The sequence below is a fragment of the Sturnira hondurensis genome, unplaced genomic scaffold (assembly GCF_014824575.4).
Source record: "Sturnira hondurensis isolate 20B ecotype Veracruz unplaced genomic scaffold, ASM1482457v3 Scaffold0014584, whole genome shotgun sequence".
Lineage (NCBI taxonomy): Eukaryota > Metazoa > Chordata > Mammalia > Chiroptera > Phyllostomidae > Sturnira > Sturnira hondurensis.
The window spans coordinates 568,471-587,067 of record NW_028087215.1 but is presented as its reverse complement, the minus strand read 5'-3'; the positions used below and the strand labels follow the sequence as shown (position 1 = coordinate 587,067).

The 18,597-nt window shown below is 37.5% G+C and overlaps 1 protein-coding gene across 4 annotated transcripts in view; it reads right to left on the bottom strand.

Moving 5' to 3' along the window:
- The window catches only part of ANKRD17 (ankyrin repeat domain 17), a 156,349-nt gene extending 138,403 nt beyond the window's left edge, over positions 1-17,946 (bottom strand). For 2 of the 4 annotated variants that reach the window (XM_037063434.1, XM_037063435.1), the window contains exon 1: positions 17,027-17,946. In XM_037063434.1, the coding sequence (XP_036919329.1) occupies positions 17,027-17,470 (444 nt within the window). In that variant the 5' untranslated portion in view covers positions 17,471-17,946. The remainder of the gene's footprint in view (positions 1-17,026) is intronic. The other 2 variants (XM_037063437.1, XM_037063438.1) reach the window with 1 other exon arrangement.
- Positions 17,947-18,597: the final 651 nt, after the last annotated feature.

Below are 18,597 nucleotides of genomic sequence, written 5' to 3'. Positions count from 1 at the left end.
TTTCCTAAATCTACTATTATACAAAAAACCCTCTCTGAATGGTTACACAATGGCAAACCCTGGAAGAAAAATTCTGTAGCTCTTAGTGTGATTATTAGAGCATAGGGAGGGAAAAGGTTGTTTAAGGCACTTTATAATTTTGGAGGTGACAAAGAGCAAAGAACGTCACTGAACTCTTCAATGAATGGAAGACAAAAATCCAGTACTCTTTACCTAAGGCTCATAATTTATGGTTCATAGGCCTGAAGAACTCTATAACCCTCCTGAAACAAAGTATAAATTGCTCTACATATATAAGTACATTTTGGGGAAGAACAGGTCCACAATTTTCATAAGAATCTAATTAAAATCCATGACCTGAAAAAGGTAAAAACTGCTCCTGACTGCAAGATAATGACAACTTCATTTAAGAATTATATGAATAATTAAACCCAGAGAAATATATAAGAAATGAATACCTCCAACAAATAAGCCAGTAGTATACTAGATATACAGATATCTCCATTCTTTAGAAAAACTGTTAGAAAAATATTATTAGCACCAACATGAAGAAAATAAGGTTAAGTAGTAACTTTCCAAAGTTACCCATTATTAAAGCAGGATTCAAAAGCAAGTTTCCCAAGTTGATTTCAAATTCTTTCCATGTAATCCTTTTTTCCAGAAATATTGATAAGAAAATACAAAAGCAACAGATTATTTCATAATGGAATATAATATTATGTCAGGCACAGAAACTGCCAAGCTCCCACATGCCTGGGGTTTAACGAGACTGGAATCTGACCCTTCTTTCTAACTGCTATTTAAGATTTTCAAGGGAAACTTCTGCTTCTGGAAGAGAGATCAGGAAGATCTTAGTATTTGATTAAGACGAATGAATCTTATTAATGTTCAAGGCTGCCTAAGCCAATGAATGGGTTGTCTTGCAAGCAAAGCTCTTCCTTGGACTCTATGATATACATAGTCAAGTTGCTCATGCATACAAAACAAAAGGCTGCAACACCAAGCTCTGTGTTTTATATCTTGGCAGAGAAGTCAAGAATCTGGTGAGAAGCTAAAATAGGTAAGTAAGACTTCCCACATACTAAGGTACATTCACAACTTAAAGCATACTTCATTACTTGAATCTGGTCAAGAGAACTCAAGTACTAGTGTTTGGGTTGGAGCCAGAAAGCTGGGCTTAAGGGTAGAGAAGATTTTATCGTGTAGGATGGTTACATGGCAGCAGAGGAAAGAAAGAAAGGTAGAAAAGTACAAGTGAAAACAATCTACAGCAAGTTAGGGATGTTTTCAAGATTCTAAGACTTAGAAAAGACCATGGTCGCCCTGGCTGGTGTAGCTCAGTGGATTGAGCACGGGCCTGTGAATCAGGGGATCGCAGTTCGATTCCCAGCCAGGGCACATGCCTGGGTTGTGGGCCAGTTCCCGGCGGGGGACACACTAGAGGCAGCCATACATTGATATTAATATTAGTTACTGAGGTTATAATCACCCAATGCACTAAGTGTTATGAACACCCCAGAGAAGAAGTTATATTTTATCTGGCTCTTTATGGACAAGAGGCAGCCATACATTGATAATATGTATGGCTTCTCTCCCTCTTTCCTTCCCTTCCCCTCTAAAGATAAATAAAATCTTTTTAAAAAAAAAGAACATGCCACATCTTTGAGGCACTGTAATTTTATCTAGAACCAGAGAATTATGGGCTAAGTCTATAGTAGAGAGAAGTCACAGAAATATAATTTTGCTCCATAATTCCAGAAAAAGATAAAGAGTTTATTTTTCCCTATTAATGTTATGTTCCTCTTTATTAACAGTATGATAAAGTGCTATACATTTTTAAATTCTGAAGGAATTTATGAATGTACTCTATTTAAATATTAAAGTCTAATGAATCCAGAATATAATCACAAAAGGACATCTATCCCATACAGCTATCATTTGTGAAATCTCCATTACAGATTCCCATTCTCTATGCTAACCCTGGTTCCACCAAAAATACATTAGCCCAAATGCAAAATTACAGCTGAAGAAATTTAGTGCCAATCTATGAATTCAATAAAAATTCAAATTAAATGAAATTAAGAAGAAAAAAAGCTACATTTTTCTAAATTACATATTTTTATTGTATTTTTTAAAAATAGCCAAACCTCTTACTTACTAGTCAGTAATCCCATTTTCACAAAGCTCTCCACTGTTCCTCATAGTTCAGTTTCAATAGCTAATATTTAGTTAAAATTTTGGAGATCCTTGTAGTTTACAAATGTTTTCATATACATTATCTCATCTGACCCCCCCCAACCAAAAGAAGGCATTCTTATGTCCCTTTTACATAAGGATCTGAGATTCAGCCTGCATATCATACTTACACGACAGCATGCATTCAGAGATGAAGAGGGTCTAAACCTGCATTCTTCTCATGTCACATTTTAAGAACTTACTATAAAAAAGTAAGATATATACTATAAAAAAGTAAGACATATCTACAAGTTAGGTACTTGAATGTGATGTTCTAGCAAAGGTGGATAGTATACTATTCACTCACAGTCTATGAAATCTGTTTCAATATCAATCACATGAATTTTTCCAAAAATGGATGGAATCAGGAAAATGAGATGCAATGGAACAGAGCTACATTAACTAGCTACACTATGATAAACTCATTTGGGTGGAAAGAGGGGTTTGTCTTATAATCTGGTGTTCTAACAAACTCTTAAAACGTTACAGGACTGATTTACTATAATTCTCAAGTGTAATGATCTAGAGGTAGGTCCTAAATGAGAGTTAAGAGGTCATTCACAAAGATCTATAATAAGGACCTAGATACAAGATCAAATGAGCTATTGAGCTCTATCACTCACATAAAACATATTTCTTGAGCAATTACTAGGGAGGCCACAAAGAATGGAAAGGAGGGAGTTGATTACAGGAGTTAAAAAAGCAGACTTTGATGTGAGACTGACTATGTTTTATTTCATTTTTATGACCTTGAGCAAGTTTATTCTTTGCCTTGATTTTTTAACTATAAAATTTGCATAACATTATCTACCTTAGAGCTGTTGTAAAGTTAAATGATATACTATATGTAAAGCAATTATAATGTGCCTGGCATATAGTAAGCATTCATGAAAATATTACTTATTAAAATATTAGTTACTGAGGTTATAATCACCCAATGCACTAAGTGTTATGAACACCCCAGAGAAGAAGTTATATTTTATCTGGCTCTTTATGGACAAATTAGCAGCCAAAAGAAAGTGACATCCAGAGAAAACAGATTATTACTAGGGCTTGAATGCTGACATTAAGCCTAGCACATCCTAAACTGCTACAAAACCACTGTAGTTTAAAACATATGGCATTGACACAGATAATAAAATGGGAATTACAAAAACAGACCCATGTACCTTTGGTCCAGCACTTCCGCCACTGGAATATATGGTTTATTTGAAACATATTTTAAAAACATGGAAACAAAACTAAAGAACGCTAGAATGATAATGAAAGACAACTGAAACACATTCATCGAGTTCATAGGTCCTGCCCTAATAGTAAAAATACATAAAAATGTCCAAGTCCAAAGACTGCCTACTTAAGATGAACTGTAAGGATATTATGCTAAGTGAAACAAGCCAGTTACAAAAAGACAAACACTGTGTGGTAACACTCGTATGAGGTATGTAAAGTAGTCAAGTTCAAAAAAACAGAAAGTAGAAGGATGGTTGCCCGGAGTCGGGTAGAGAGGGACTTGTTTAATGCATACAAAGGATCAGCTTTGCAGGAGAAAATATTCTGGAGATGCTGCACAACATTTTGAATATATTTAACACTACTGACTGTACATTTAAATGTATAAAATGCTAATTTTTGTCATTTACCACAATTACTTTTAATTATTAAGAAAATAAGAGGTACAGACCAAATTATATAAGTCACTTAAAAATAAACTATAAAGAGATCTGAAAAAGCAACTGATCAAATTCCAACTTCGCAGTGGTATATATGGTTAAAAATAAAACATGTAAAATTAAAAAGAAATAGAATGCATATAAATTGAATCTACAAAGCACAAATCTTTACAAGACTGATTTCATGAAGGAAATTATTCATGGTTTCTCCCAAGAACTTTCAAAATCTAACATAAAATGGATAATCTTCACAGAAAATATAAATTTAAATGTTGATAAAATCAAATCCAACAGTGAGTTAAAAGAACAATACATCATACTAAAATTAGGATTAATATTAGGAAATTTATTACTGTAGTTCATTACATGAATAGATGTAGGGGAGGGGAGAGAAATAATCATTTCAATAGATGCCAAAAATGCATTTGATAAAATTCAGTATGTATTTTATATATACTGAAATGTATGTATAAAACATAGTAAGCTAAAAGAGATATACTAGATTAGTACAGAATATTTACATTATACTTAATAGTGACACAAGAGCACTCCATTAAAATAAAGGAAAGAAAGATAAGCCTGTATTACCATTTCTAGTTAGCATTTAGGGAGTATTCAAAACTGATGCAATAGAAGAAAAACAAACAGGAGGTATAAATTTTGAAAAAGAACAGACAAAAGACAAAAATCATTTACTGAAGTCAATACAACAGTTTAGTCAGAAAACACACAGAATAAACTCAACCAAATAATTCAGTTTAGGGGCTACATACACACGATCAGTAGGTTTCTATTACCCAACTATAACTAATTAGGAAGTGTAATGGAAGAAAAAATACCATTTGTAATAGTAAAATACCATTTGTAATAGTAATAATTACAAAACAATCTGAACTCTACAAGAAATGTGCAAAATATGTAAGAAAACTATAAAATTTCATTAAAGACAGGAGAAGGGCCTGAAAAAAAAAGAGGCAGGCCATTTTTATGGATGGGAATGCTCTGTGTTACCTATCTACTTCCTACTATTTGTAAAATATTACAAATTTTAACATAAACCCAATCAAAATCTCAATGGGCATATTTTACAGTGGTTTACAAAAGTCACTGTGAAAAAAAGGTATACACATCACTACCAAATGTGTACCTCTAAGAAAAGCAATTAGAAAAACTCAGAATACTGATGTGTGTCGGCTGTTTAAAGAACAACCAGAAAGATCAACTTAAACTAAAAACAAGGCGGTTTCCAAGTGGAGATAGACATAAAAACAATGCCACTCAACAGCAAATTCTAACTAATCCAGTAATTTGAGACCTCTCAGTCTGGAAAAGGCAGCTACTTCTCCCTGCACAAGGAGATAACTTTGTGACCTCCAGGGTCCTCTGCCAGGTAGTAACAAATACCATCAAGTTAACAGTGTTGCTTTCCCACCCTTGATGATTTTGTATGTGTTAACTTGGCTAGGCTAAACAAAAAGGAAAGGAGGGCAGCAGCCATTTTGTAAGTACCTTCTCTGTTATTCAAAAACTAACCTAGGTGCTGTTGGGAGGATTTTGCAAATGTGTTTAAAATCCCCAAACAGGTGACTTTAACCTAGGGAGATCATCCTTAGTGAGCCAGACCTAGTCCAACTCTTTATTAAAGAAGATGGTTTTTTCCTGGCAAATAAGACTCCAAACAGTAGCTGTGTCTGCAACTGCTCTTCCTGGATCCTCATTCCTGACTGCCTATGGAGAACAGCATATTGCCCATGGGTTCCAACCTCTCTTGAGATCTTCCCTCACTATTTCCTGCTTTACAAATTCTGGACTTGCTTAGTCAACCCCCAGAATTGTATAAACCATTTCCCTGTAATAAATCTCTTAGTACATACCTAACTTTCTATTACATTATATAGCTCCTGCTTTTTCTGTTTCTTTTATTAAACCCTAACTGAAATACCATCCAAGCCTATTATCTCAGATGCCCTCAAGATGGGGAGGTAACACACACACACAGAGGAGAAGAGAGGCGAACAGGGAGAAGGGGAGAAGAGGGGAGAGAAAGAGAGGGGAACCTAAGACAGACTAGTAAGAGAGAGAATGAGTAGACTTTCAAAAAATATGACATAAAAGAGATCTTGCTATAATTATTCTCATATAGTACCAACAGTAGAAATCTATGAAGCATATGAAAGAGTTTTACCACCAAATTGTATTACTGGCCTATAAAAACCTATGATTGAATTTTACCTTGTAGTCCCTAATCTATACCAACTCTTAGGGAGTTACAAAAAGTTGTGCAATTCTTAGGGATGTCATATTCTCAAATGCCTACTACTTTAGATGCGGCAAGGGAAGATAACAAACATGTAAGAATTACCTAAGAACAAAGCCAAGGGCACACATAATAGTCAAAAAGGCAATCTCCCCACAGAGTTACATCAGAGTTTAACCAAGGAATTTACATGTTGCCAGGGCAAAGTATTCTCCTGCCCAGCGGATTTCATTATTAATATGGACCAATGACAGCTTTCTACTTTCTGTTCTTCCCTTCTCCAAAAAAGCCTTTATTATCCTATTCCTACTCACCACTGTATAGTGGGTGGGGCAAAACAGAGACAGATACATTATTTATTATTTTACAACTACTGAATTAGGAGGGAAAGCATTACATAGATATTCCTCACTTTAAGTTATATAACTGGATAAGGACTTTGGATTGATTCTCTTGAGAAGGGAAGAAGACTGTGTTGGAAGAAAAGACTATACAAATGCTGGATAGCCAGAGGGTCCTGATACTAAAAAAAAAAAAAAAAAAGGTTTAAATTGGAGAATTACACTTGAGAGTCACTAGCAAATGTGTATATAAACACACTAGACTAGATAAAATCACCTAAAAAGTGAGCCCAGATACCAGATGGAAAAGGGCCCAGAACTGAGCAAAGAGATACTAAATAATCAAAGAATGTATAGTGAGGGGAGTAGGAGGAAGAAAGAACAACAAAAACCAACTAGTAACATAGTAACAGGAGAGGATAATATAAAAACAAAGAGGGTAGCACTTTTTAAGAGGCAAAAACTGATCTGCAAACTCAAATGCTACATGAAAAGAGTAAATAAGAAATGAACACAATTAAATTACTATACTCAAAAAGAATTCAAGGTATCTTTGGAAAATATTTCTAAAAGCTTTTAAAAAATACAGGGTTGAGGTCTCCAGAACTCATCAAAGAAAATTCATTTTACTATACAAAAATAAACATTTTTCTACATCCTGAAAATACTGTAAACAGAGAATATATGTAACAACACTGTGAAGAATTAATACCCATAAATATAAATAGCACCAACAAGTCAGTAAGAAAACAACAAGTCTTATAGAACTGGTAAAGGATAAAACAGTAAGTTTTCAAAAGAAATCCAATAGAAAAAATAAACACGAAAATGTACTCATCATCAACAGCAATCAGTAAAATGAAAACAAATAAAATACCATCTTTAAAAGATTTTATAAACTAAGAAGACTGACCATGGCCAGCAGCATTCTTATACACTGCTGATGGAAGTAAAACTTGGGAGTGTTCATCAAATTTTAACATGTGCAAAACCCTCTGATTCAGCAATTCCATTTCCAGGAATCCATCTCAAAGAGATATTTTTTACTTAAAAATACTGTACAAGAATGTTCATTTCAGCACTGTATGTGCAATAGCAGTGTATTCAGAAAACCTAAATGTCAACCAACATAAAAGATAAAACTATATTATGCACATTCATACTGTGGAACATTCATTAATAAATGAGAACAATGAGGCAAATCCTAACATACTCTCAGACACACACATGTGTTTCGCCAAGGAAGCAAGCAGAACATCTGGTATACACCAATCTGTTAGCAGCATTTATCCTAACAAAGAGTGGGATAAAACCTTAATGTATTAGAAGATTCTCTTTTTTAGAAGTTATGAAAGCACTCATTAATTTTTAAAGTTAAATAAATGTATAACCATTATCTGAAAACTCATCTCTTCAACTATTTTAAGAATGCTCATCAATGAAACTTTTAGTGGACAAAATTTATAGTCTGATTAAATACACCAAGGAAAAAGAAAAGACAGTTTAAAATAATAATGATTAATTCTGGAGAGTAAGATTATTAGGTAATTTTGCCCTGGCTAGTGTATCTCAGCGGATTGAGCACGGGCCTGAGAACCAGAGGATTGCGGTTTGATTCCCAGTCAGGGCACATGCCTGGGTTGCAGGCCAGTTCCCAGCAGGGGACACATGAGAGGCAACTATATGTTGATATTTCTCTCTTTCCTTCCCTTCCCCTCTAAAGATAAATGAATAAAAGCTTTTAAAAAAACTTTTTTTAAGATTACTAGGTAATTTTTATATTCTTCTTAGATATATTTGATTTTGTCAAATTTTCTTAAGTTGTATGTTTCTATGCATATGAATATTTAATAATAATATTAATAGGAACATTTTATTTAAAATCAAATTTAAAAGCTATTTAACATTGCACCCTAACCACTGTCCAGTAACTCAATTTCTCATATTTCACCACATATCCACCTGCAGCAATGAGAAGTTTACTAATACACCTACCTCTTCTCTTACAACAAAATTTCCAGGGTAAAAATTAGGATAATTCTTTGGTGTGATTTATTATTAAGGATGCTCTACAATATATCACATACCGACCTCATCTTACAAAAAAAATTACTGAGTATTTCAAAAGATACTCTTAAAAGATACAAAGTATACCCTAGTAGTATTCAAAAACAACAAAACAATCCCTACAATGAGACCAATCCTAAACGCACACAGTTACATTGAAAACAAACTCCCAAGTAAAGGCCTTACACAGGATTAAAATCATCTTCATAGTTTTAAATTATTATCATTTTATCTTAACAAGATTTAAATTTTATAAAGCTAGGAATACTGTCTCAGTTTCTTCAAATCCCTCATAATCCATAAGTAATTATACTGGGTCTCAATGCTTCTTAAATAGTTAGTTAGAAAAATATACTAATAGCGATACATCTTCTAAAAATCATAAAAAAAACAGAATTCCATCACTGTGCTGTTTTTATGTATATAAGTTTTAAAGTTTTACTAACTACAGTACGTATAAAATCACTGAATTCAACACATAAAGCTACGATTTTAAATGTAGCAAACTGTTTCAAATCCACTGAGAGGGCAATGACTGAGATTATTATATACTTGAAGAGCCACAGATAGGAAATATTTATGTTTTGTCAAGTGAAGAATTAACTCTTATATTGCATCTCTCACTAGTAAAAGCTATATAGTCAGAGGCTCTACACCAGAACTATTCTTGTTATTAACTTGTAATAAGAGGAAAACCTGGCATAGAGGAGAGGTAATAACGGTGTCAAAGACTGAACTGGTGTAACACAAGCAGGAACACTTCCTTTCCTTCTCAGGCCTCATATTTAGGGTGATAGGAAAGAGAAAAAGGGAAATTGAACTCCATGTTACTTATTCCAAATTCAAAACTGGTAAAACTAATTTTCCCAAATATCTGAAGAGTTTCTAATCAAAGGTCCTTTAATTAAAAGACAATCTGCCCTGGCTGGTGTAGCTCAGTGGATTCAGCATGGGCCTGCGACTCAGACGATCGCGGTTCGATTCTCAGTCAGGGCACATACCTGGGTTGCAGGCCAGTTCCCTGCAGGCCAACTCCCAGCAGGGGACGCACGAAAGGCAACCATACATTGATGTTTCTCTCCCTCTCTCCTTCCCTTCCCCTCTAGAGATAAATAAATAAAATCTTAAAAAAAAAAGACAATCTATGAGGAAAAACTCAGATCAAGAAATAATTCCAGAATAAGATTTTAAAATTACTTTTATTTAATTTTTTTTAACTTTTCTGGGGGTTATTTTCGTGGGGGGGGGGCAGGGGAGGAGGACAAAAAAATAAAAGATTAAATAGGACCAAATGACAACCTAGGAAAGGGACATGCCCTACTGGAGATGCAGAGCTATAGACTAGTTTCATAAATTCATGTCTACTCTGTACTTTCAAATAATTTTAAGAGTGAGAAATGAGAACTTCACTTATTTTCAAAACTAAAATATCACTATTTAATACACCTCACATTTTTCTCCATGTTCTGATTCAGTTTGGGTAACTGGTTAGTTTGATCATTAATTACCAAGCAACGAGAATATGATTAAGTATAATCTCCAGTCCTCCTTGTTCATGGTTTCCATCCCTAACCCTCCAATCATTTCTAAACTACCTCTCTCTAGAACCTCCTTAGTTTTAGTGACATTTTCATGGTACAGGAGGCAGAAATATACACACATACACACACACACACACACACGTACAAAACCTATTTTGTATAGCTGTGTTATTTAAATAAGAATTAGGATTTTGGTTATCCACAATGCCTTATTTAATCTCATTCATTATAATACTGAACTTTGTGTCAGACCATTTACCGAAAAAAGAACATGTTTTACCCCTGACTCAATAAACCTATTTAACATTTTCAGCCTATTCCCAACATTCTTATTCACTCCCATCCCTACAGTTCAATATGATCTACCTGCACCCTCGGAGAGAGACTACATCATATATCAAACTTGTTTTATAAAGAAACTAAATAACACTGGCTCCAAAGTATTGTGAAGTATTGTGATTTTTACACTTTTTTCTACCTGACCCTCTTTTGTCTCTAGTCTCATCCAAAAGTAAACTTCAAAGCATCACTGTCTAACATGAGTTATGTAGGATGACAGAAAGCAACCTCAGTTTTCCTTTCAATAATTTGGCCTATGTTAATTTTAAGTTTCATAGCATTCTTGGTGAAAATAAAATTCAACATCCTGCTTTCAATAACTAAAATACCAAATTACAAATCAGGGTAAATGATAACTATACTGCTTCACAGTTCCACTTCCCCTCATGACAGGATAAGACAGTTTCTAAAGACCAAAAAAAAAGAAAAGTTAACAAGCATTGTAAGTCAGGAAGGGTAATTTGCTTCTGGACAGCAAATGGATAAGCATAACTCTACCAGACAGGAAAGGTTCAAGGGACTATAAGTGTATTCATTCATATTGACCCATTACCTCCAATCCCTTAATATACTTGCTTTTCCGGAAGCAGAAAATTTAAAGCAATCAGGTTTGGCATAGTTTACCAAGAACACTGGTGCCCCCTACTGGCCCTAACAAAAACCTAAGTGGTATTAGCAGGCACTACAATTATGAAGCAAAAATTCCTTTTCATATATGGTCAAATATGGAAAAACATAAAAAACTCACTATATGCACATTCCCTAACCCAGTAAATTATCTTTATAAAAATGTAGACTAGAATACAGTTAGAAATGCAAATATACCACCTCAAGGACATTCCTGCACTCCCCCCCCCCCCCAACTTCCTAGTTAACTAACTGGATGCCAACAGAAGCATGTAATGAATAATCTAGTGGATTTCTGGGAGTCACAATGTGCTGCTTTGATGATTATTCAACAGTGAAAATTTTCACAATACCCTGATTAGGTTGATGAAGTTTAACAATGACTGTATTAAACTGAGTGGAGTACAATTAAAACATCTGACAGAGGTCCACCATAAACAGCTGCAACCAAATTTGGATACTTTAAGATTTGAGGTTCCAAATATTTCCAGAAAACTGGCTAAAGAAGTAATACTTATGAACTACTTTTACTCCAGAGATCTGACTTTATGAAAATCTAACAGGAGTAAGATGCTAAGACTTAAAGAATACATGTAAGCCCAGTGCAATAGGAGACAAAAAGATGTGAGACAGTTTGTCTTCAGATCTAAAAGCCCACAGCAGACTAGATGAAAACTGCTTCATCAATTAAAAGACAACATATGAGAATTTAAGAGAAGAGAGAGCAAGTATAGGGCTAGTTTACCAAAAAGGACAGCTAAATCTTGGACTCATCTACTTCACAACACAAATAGGCCTTCTTTGTTACCACAGTTTCCCAACTACAAACTATCCACACAAATGCCTGCCACATTCCCCACTACCACTGCAGTGAGAAAGTTTCAAAATAACATGGTGGGAGGGAGTAGGCAGTCACAGACTTCTTTTGCACACATACTGTGGAGGTAGGGAAGAAAGAAAAAAATATATATAAGCACCTTCAAGAGCCTATCAAGACCTCAAGTTAGTAACTCCTATTTAAAAAGGAATTTTTTTTAGCTCAAAAAAGGAAGATAACCTTAAAAGTAAAAATCTTGAGAGGGTGGGAGAAGCAACAGGCTTCCTCCAGAGAGGGCAGTTTTCATTACAAAATTTCATTTTGTTAACAACTGTTAAGTCCAGATTGTGGTATATAGATATATCGATCTGTACTTTTCTGTATTTCTTTCTTTAAATATTTTTCAGAAGAAGAAAGAAAAACTCAGGATAGTCAACCTGTCTTCAATGGTGACCCCATTGCCAAAAAGTGTATTATTCTACATTACCTAATGTATCTTAACATTATCTGAAATGCCAACATCAAAGATGTTCCTTTACATTCAACATCATAAAACTCATTCACATAACAGAGCATGTGAATGAGTATATGAATGAATGCATGAATGAGCAGGTTTGAACCAAAACGACACAGGTTAAGCCCCACTCTGCCATGTGTTAGCTATGTAACACTAATGAAGTTACCTGAAACCCTTCTAAACTAGTATCTTTGCCTTTAAAATATCTCCTTCCAACATCTGTATGTTTCTGAAATATTCCGATATACATTTAACCATTCAATTTCTCACAGCTCAAATCTACATTTCGTCACTGCACATTTCAAACCAATGTGTCTTAAGACAGATTTGCTCACTACTGCCTACCCAGTAGAGCAAAATGCCTGGCATAGAGTACAAAACTGAAACATTTACTGAATGAAACAAATACAATGACATCTATTTCATATAGGGTTATGGTGAAAATAAAATGAGAATACATGAAAACTGTATCAACTTATTTAAATCTCACAGCAAAGCTATATTAGGTAGGATCTATTATTATCACCATTTACATACAAGAAAACTGAGGGGGAGAGAAGTTAAGTAACTTGCCCAAGATCAAGGTGATGGATCAAGGATCTGACTACAAGTTCCAACCCATGCTCTTAACCATTATGTTAGACTTGACACATGATAGGCACTGAGTAAGTAACAATTTTTATTGTTTTTTAAATGTATCCTCATCTAGGTGGCTTAAGGTATTTTCAGACCTTCAGTGTTCAATGTCTATTAGCTTAAATGCCTTTCCCCCAAATACACATGGAGGATCACCATCACTAAGAGAAGAAATTAAGTAATTGAAAGATACTGAAATTCAAACTTCAACTATCCAGCAGCCCTGGATCCAAGAAAGAAGAAACACTATTACTTCTCTTGGTTTCCCAAACAAGTTCATGGAAAATGTTTTTCATCATGTACTATGCAGAATAGGAAACAAGATAATTATGACACAATTATTGCTTCAAAGAACCTAATGTCTGATTTACAAATACTGCTTATCAATTAAGAGATGAAAATGGGAAACAAGTAAGCTTCTTTGGGCTATTTGGGATTCTACCATTACAATAGAGGAGCTTGGATGGCATTTTTCCATTAAAAAAAAAACAAACAAAAAAGATTTGGAAATGAACGTGAGGAAACACAATCTACTTCTGAAATAGATTTCTCTCTGATTTTCAACCCTACCTCTTTCATGTCAAGAAACTGATTCTCCCAAATTCTTTAGAAACTAAGTCAGTACTAATTTATTTACTGGCTTCCTTTGTCTAAAATTTCTTTACTAGGTGTGTCCCTTAAATTTAAAGCCTTAAGTTATCTATACAAATATGAGATTCTGATTAACTTTTGCTACATTTCCATTTTATGCACACAAAAATGTTACTTTTGTACACAAATCCTACTTTTAAACAGCAAGTTCTTCCCCTTTGATTTCTGCTTTAGCAAATGCTGATGCAGTTTAATTACATTTAAAAACACATTCAGTAGAACACAATGTTATTTCTGAAATGAAGTATGAACTTCCAATTTCAACATGTTTTTCTTCCCAATACTTGAGTTAGTAATTTGATTTAGTCCACTAATTTGAAAAGAAGTACATCACAGCAATATGGAAAACAGAAATGTATATGCTAACATAAAAGCTTTTAGGACATAAAAGCTGTTAGCATATACATTTCTGTTTTCCATATTGGTCAGCCATCCACTGGAAAGACAAGATAATTATACCTTTTTCCATTTCTGATCTAAAGTTTCGTGTCAGATGAAAGGAGAAGTCTTGGTCTTATATTTTTGTTCCCTGGTATATTCAAAGTTACACATATTCTAAAACATGATTACTCTATTCCGAAATACTGAACAGAAAATCCAACCTTATTAACCTATTCTAACATTTAATAAGAGTTAAGATTCTTGTTCTTCAACATTCAAATAAAGCTCTTGTTTAAATTGTATCTCCTTTCTTTCCAACTTTTCCTCTTTCAGCAGATACAGTGAATATCCAGCTAGCACTTTTTCATAACAAACATATATATTGTTATTAAATTATTCTCCATCTCTTCAGGTTAAATACCCCAAAACAATAACCTTTCATATTCTTCTTTAACCTTGTGATTTTTAATGGTAGGATAATCTCAAGGATCATGTTATCCACATTTTTCATTGCACAGCCAATAACATAATGAATTACAAAAAGGACTTAAATATGAGTATTAACCACATGATTGCCTAACACTAGAAATTTCAACTTCTGCTGACATGGCAATAAAATGGTAATGAAGTGAAAAATATTGCAGAAATGATCGATTTATAATATACAGCGACTCTGAGGCTTATTTATTTATTTTGGTCAAGGATGGAAGCAGTTGTAGGCATACTGTGCTCCTTTCTGTTTGTTCATCCCTTATCATGTACCCATACAGATTTATTTCAAATGGCTGTACTTTCTTACTTCTTTCAACTCATCGTCAAAACAAATGACAAAGCTGTTTACACCACTGTGCAGAAGACAAAATAAATTTAAAACAACAAAACCTACTTGATCAAAGTCAACATATACCTTTCCTGCTTTTCGGGGAAAACCAACACAAAATGAACACACTTACTAAACTTAAGACTATTCTACATGATTTAAGAAGTAACAAAGTTCTGCTTATCAGGCCAATCTAATGAACAAAAATACCTAGGTATGTGAAGTTTACAGCATAATATTCCAGTAAGTAATGCACTCAACTTGGCATGAGTTCTAAACCAGAGCTTGACATTTTGTTGGAGAACCTAAAATCTTAATATTGGTATTTTGCCCATAGCTGCATGATTGTGTTACCACAAAAACAGGCATGCAATTTGCTGCCTATTTTTTGAAAGAGGTCAGGAAGGGAATACAAGGAAATAAACTGTCATAAAAAGTGTACTGATGTGAACCATTAGAAAATTTTGATTTCTATTTTTGCTACTACCCACCACAAAGTTTCCTCTAGGCCTTGTTTTCTTGATCTTTAAAATAAAAGGGTTGGACTAGATTTCTGTACAATGTTTCTTATCTCTGTGAAGAATTGATGCAATTCACATGAACTGAATAATCCTACCTATAGAGTTTATTGGGAACAGGATCCCATCACATGCCTGTCTTCAATGTTTCAAGTGCAGCCTGAGCCTACCTTCCGAAACATCCAACTAGGGCAATACAAAATCTATCAACACAAGCTTACCCACAGAATTCAATAGGTTAGTGAAATAGCAGGGAGTGTCCATCTCCTTGGTATATAAACTTGAACGGTTACATCTCTACTTATATAACATCATATAGTCCAAGGTAAAAAAGAATCAGGGGTTCTACTCACAGGCCCATCTCAAACTCTTTAAAAGATACTTCTCTATTTGAAAAGAACCCAAGATCCAATAATGCAATTTTAAAGAAACCAGCCTTGCACCAAGTTATGCTCTGTGTTTGTGGAAGAGAATAAATGGCAAGTGGTACTTCCAGAAAATTCAGTTGTTCTCTCAGAACTAAATGCATAATCAGCCTTTAAAGCTGTTTTCCTTCAGCGGCCTTAAGTTACAACTTCTTTATCCACAACAAAATTTTCTAGCTTCCATTTCAGGGTGGACAAGAGAGTCACCCAAAAAGCTGGTAACAAGTAAGCCTAACCCTTAGCTGGTTGTCAGCAAGGTATGTTTCACTGAGCTGCGGGGTAATATGGCCTTCTGGGAAGAAAGAGGTCCTGCAACGCCGCCTGTCTGTGGACCCAGGAAAAATTATAAACAGTTATGAAACCAGAGCACTAGGACAAACCAAGAGGCCTTCCCGGTCCAACTCACCACTACCAAAGCTGGCTCCACACCAGACGCATTAGCTGCCCCGTATCATCTGGAAAACAACAGCACCTAACAATTCCTCCTCGCTGAGGAAGCATTTCAAGATACATGTGAGTGTACGCGCAAGGATCAAATGTATTCCTCATCTACTGCATTTTATACAAATGTATATGGATATAAGATCAGCTCACGCAAAACCCTTGAAAGATGGAGGAAGTGAAGGTTCCTTCGGCAGCCACATTATGAAAAAAACCTGCAGCAGAAGAGTATGGAAAAGTACAGCTTCTCACGTGTCTCTCACATATACACTTAGCTCTAAATCCATTACAACCTTACCTCCCTCAAAAATTGCTCCTCGAACCTCGTATTTGCGAGAAATTTACCAACTTGCAGTCGTACCCCAAGAGACTCATCTACCCATCATTACCTTACCCCTACCACTGTGGTCCCGACCCCACCCCAGAAATAAGACCCCACCGGCCCCGGGCCGAGCCCACCTGGAGTTGCAAGGAGGGAATCTAACCAGTTCCCTCCATCCCCAGGAACGTACTGCTCACCAACTCTGTGGACTCTGTGGCCCTCCCACCCCCACGTGTCAGCTACCCTCCCCCACAGCCCCACACCTCACGAATTAGGCCGGGGGAAGAAAGAGGGCAGTGGACGCCTGGCCCCTAAGGCAAATCTGCCCACGGAAATCGGTCCCACCGCAAGTGGCCTCCCACCTTCGGCCCCTACCCTTTACAGCCCCTTCCTCCCTCCTTCCTTTAAAGCAGGCCCTTGCCTCAGAAACCTCCTCTTCCTCGTCGTCGTCGTCCTCCTCTTCCTCGCTGTTGTTGCTGCTGGTGCCGCCGCCGCCTCCACCGCCGCCGCCGCCTCCACCGCCGCCGCTGTTGTCGCTGTCGCTGCTGCTTTCGCTGCTGCTAGGGGGTCTGCAAGTCCGGTTTCGCTTGGCCTTGTGGTGTTGCTGCTGCTGCTGCGGCGGCGGCGGCTTCTTCTTCAGGAGCAGGTCGCAGACTCGCACCATCCCACGAGGAGACGAGGCCGAGCGAGCCCCGCTGCCGCCGCCAACACCGCTGCCGACCTCCACTGCCGCCGCCGCCGCCGCCGCCGCCGCCGCGGGGGGGCCCGCCGCCGCCACCGCCGCCGCCGGGGGGCTCCCTTCTCGCTCAGTCGCCGACGCCGCCGCCGCCGCCGCCGCCGCCACCGGAACCGTCGCCTTCTCCATCCCCAGGGAAAGAGGGAGGGCGCGGACGGGGGAGGGGCGTAGGGGGCTACCTCTACCGCGACTTCTGCCGCACCGGGGCCGACACAGCGCTCGGTGCCGCCTCCGCCGCCACCGTCTCGGTCACCTCTACTGCCGCCGCCGCCGCCGCCGCTCCGCCAGCTCTCACCTCGTCTCGCGATACTAAGGGCGGGGAGCCTGGCGATGGGAGGGAGGAAGGGGGGAGCGTAAGGGAGTAAGGCGGGGGGGGAGGGGGGGAGACGTACAGGAAGACCCGGGTGTCGAGAGACTCAACAGAGGGAGACTACAAAGAAGCGAGGAAAGTGTGCCTAGGGCGACTTCCGAGGAGAGAACTGCGGGGACAGAGGAGGACCGCGGTTACTGCCGTAGCGCCCGCGAGTGCCCTGATTTCCTCTCTTTCCTCGCTATTTCCTCCACTCACAACCCTTCAGCCATCCCTTCTTCCTTCCCCGCTTTAGACTAGAACGCAGCTGCAAGCGGAAGTACACGTGACGCCATCAGGCGTCGCCTGAGTGGCGCGCGAGTGGACGAAAGTGAAATTTCCAGGGACTGTGCCCGGCTCCCGCGGGCGGGCAGTTCCTCAGTGCGTGGGACAGGCAGCGGAGGAGTAGCTCCGGCTGGATGGGAAGCCTGTCCCACGGAAGCACGGTCCGGACACCTTGTTAGCGGGAGCTCGGGACCACCGGGTCTGGGAGGTGGAGCCTCATTTTGCATTGTTGTACATTGTTTTGTTCTCGGCCTTCTGCCCACAGCCGAATCGTGAGTTAAGGGGGTGGATCTTGAGACATAGCCTAATAAAAGGAAAAGAGCTCTCTGCCTAGTTTAAGTGTTGAGTCATAGACTTCCTGAACCTGAGTGTACGCTTCTGTAAATAAGTTCTGATCACTACAACGGTAAATTTCCGAAGGGGAGGAAAAAACAGGATTTGTGCCAGACTTCACAGGCGATTCGCTGAAAGACCCCGGTGTAGTTCTCCCACCCCTCACCTGACTCAGCTTTTATTTCTGAAGTGTGCATCGCGAACAACGTTGTTTATGCACCTCTATGAAGGACTATTGTCATAGGGGGTTTGAATTTATCGTTGGTGTCTGAAGAACCTCGAAAGTGTG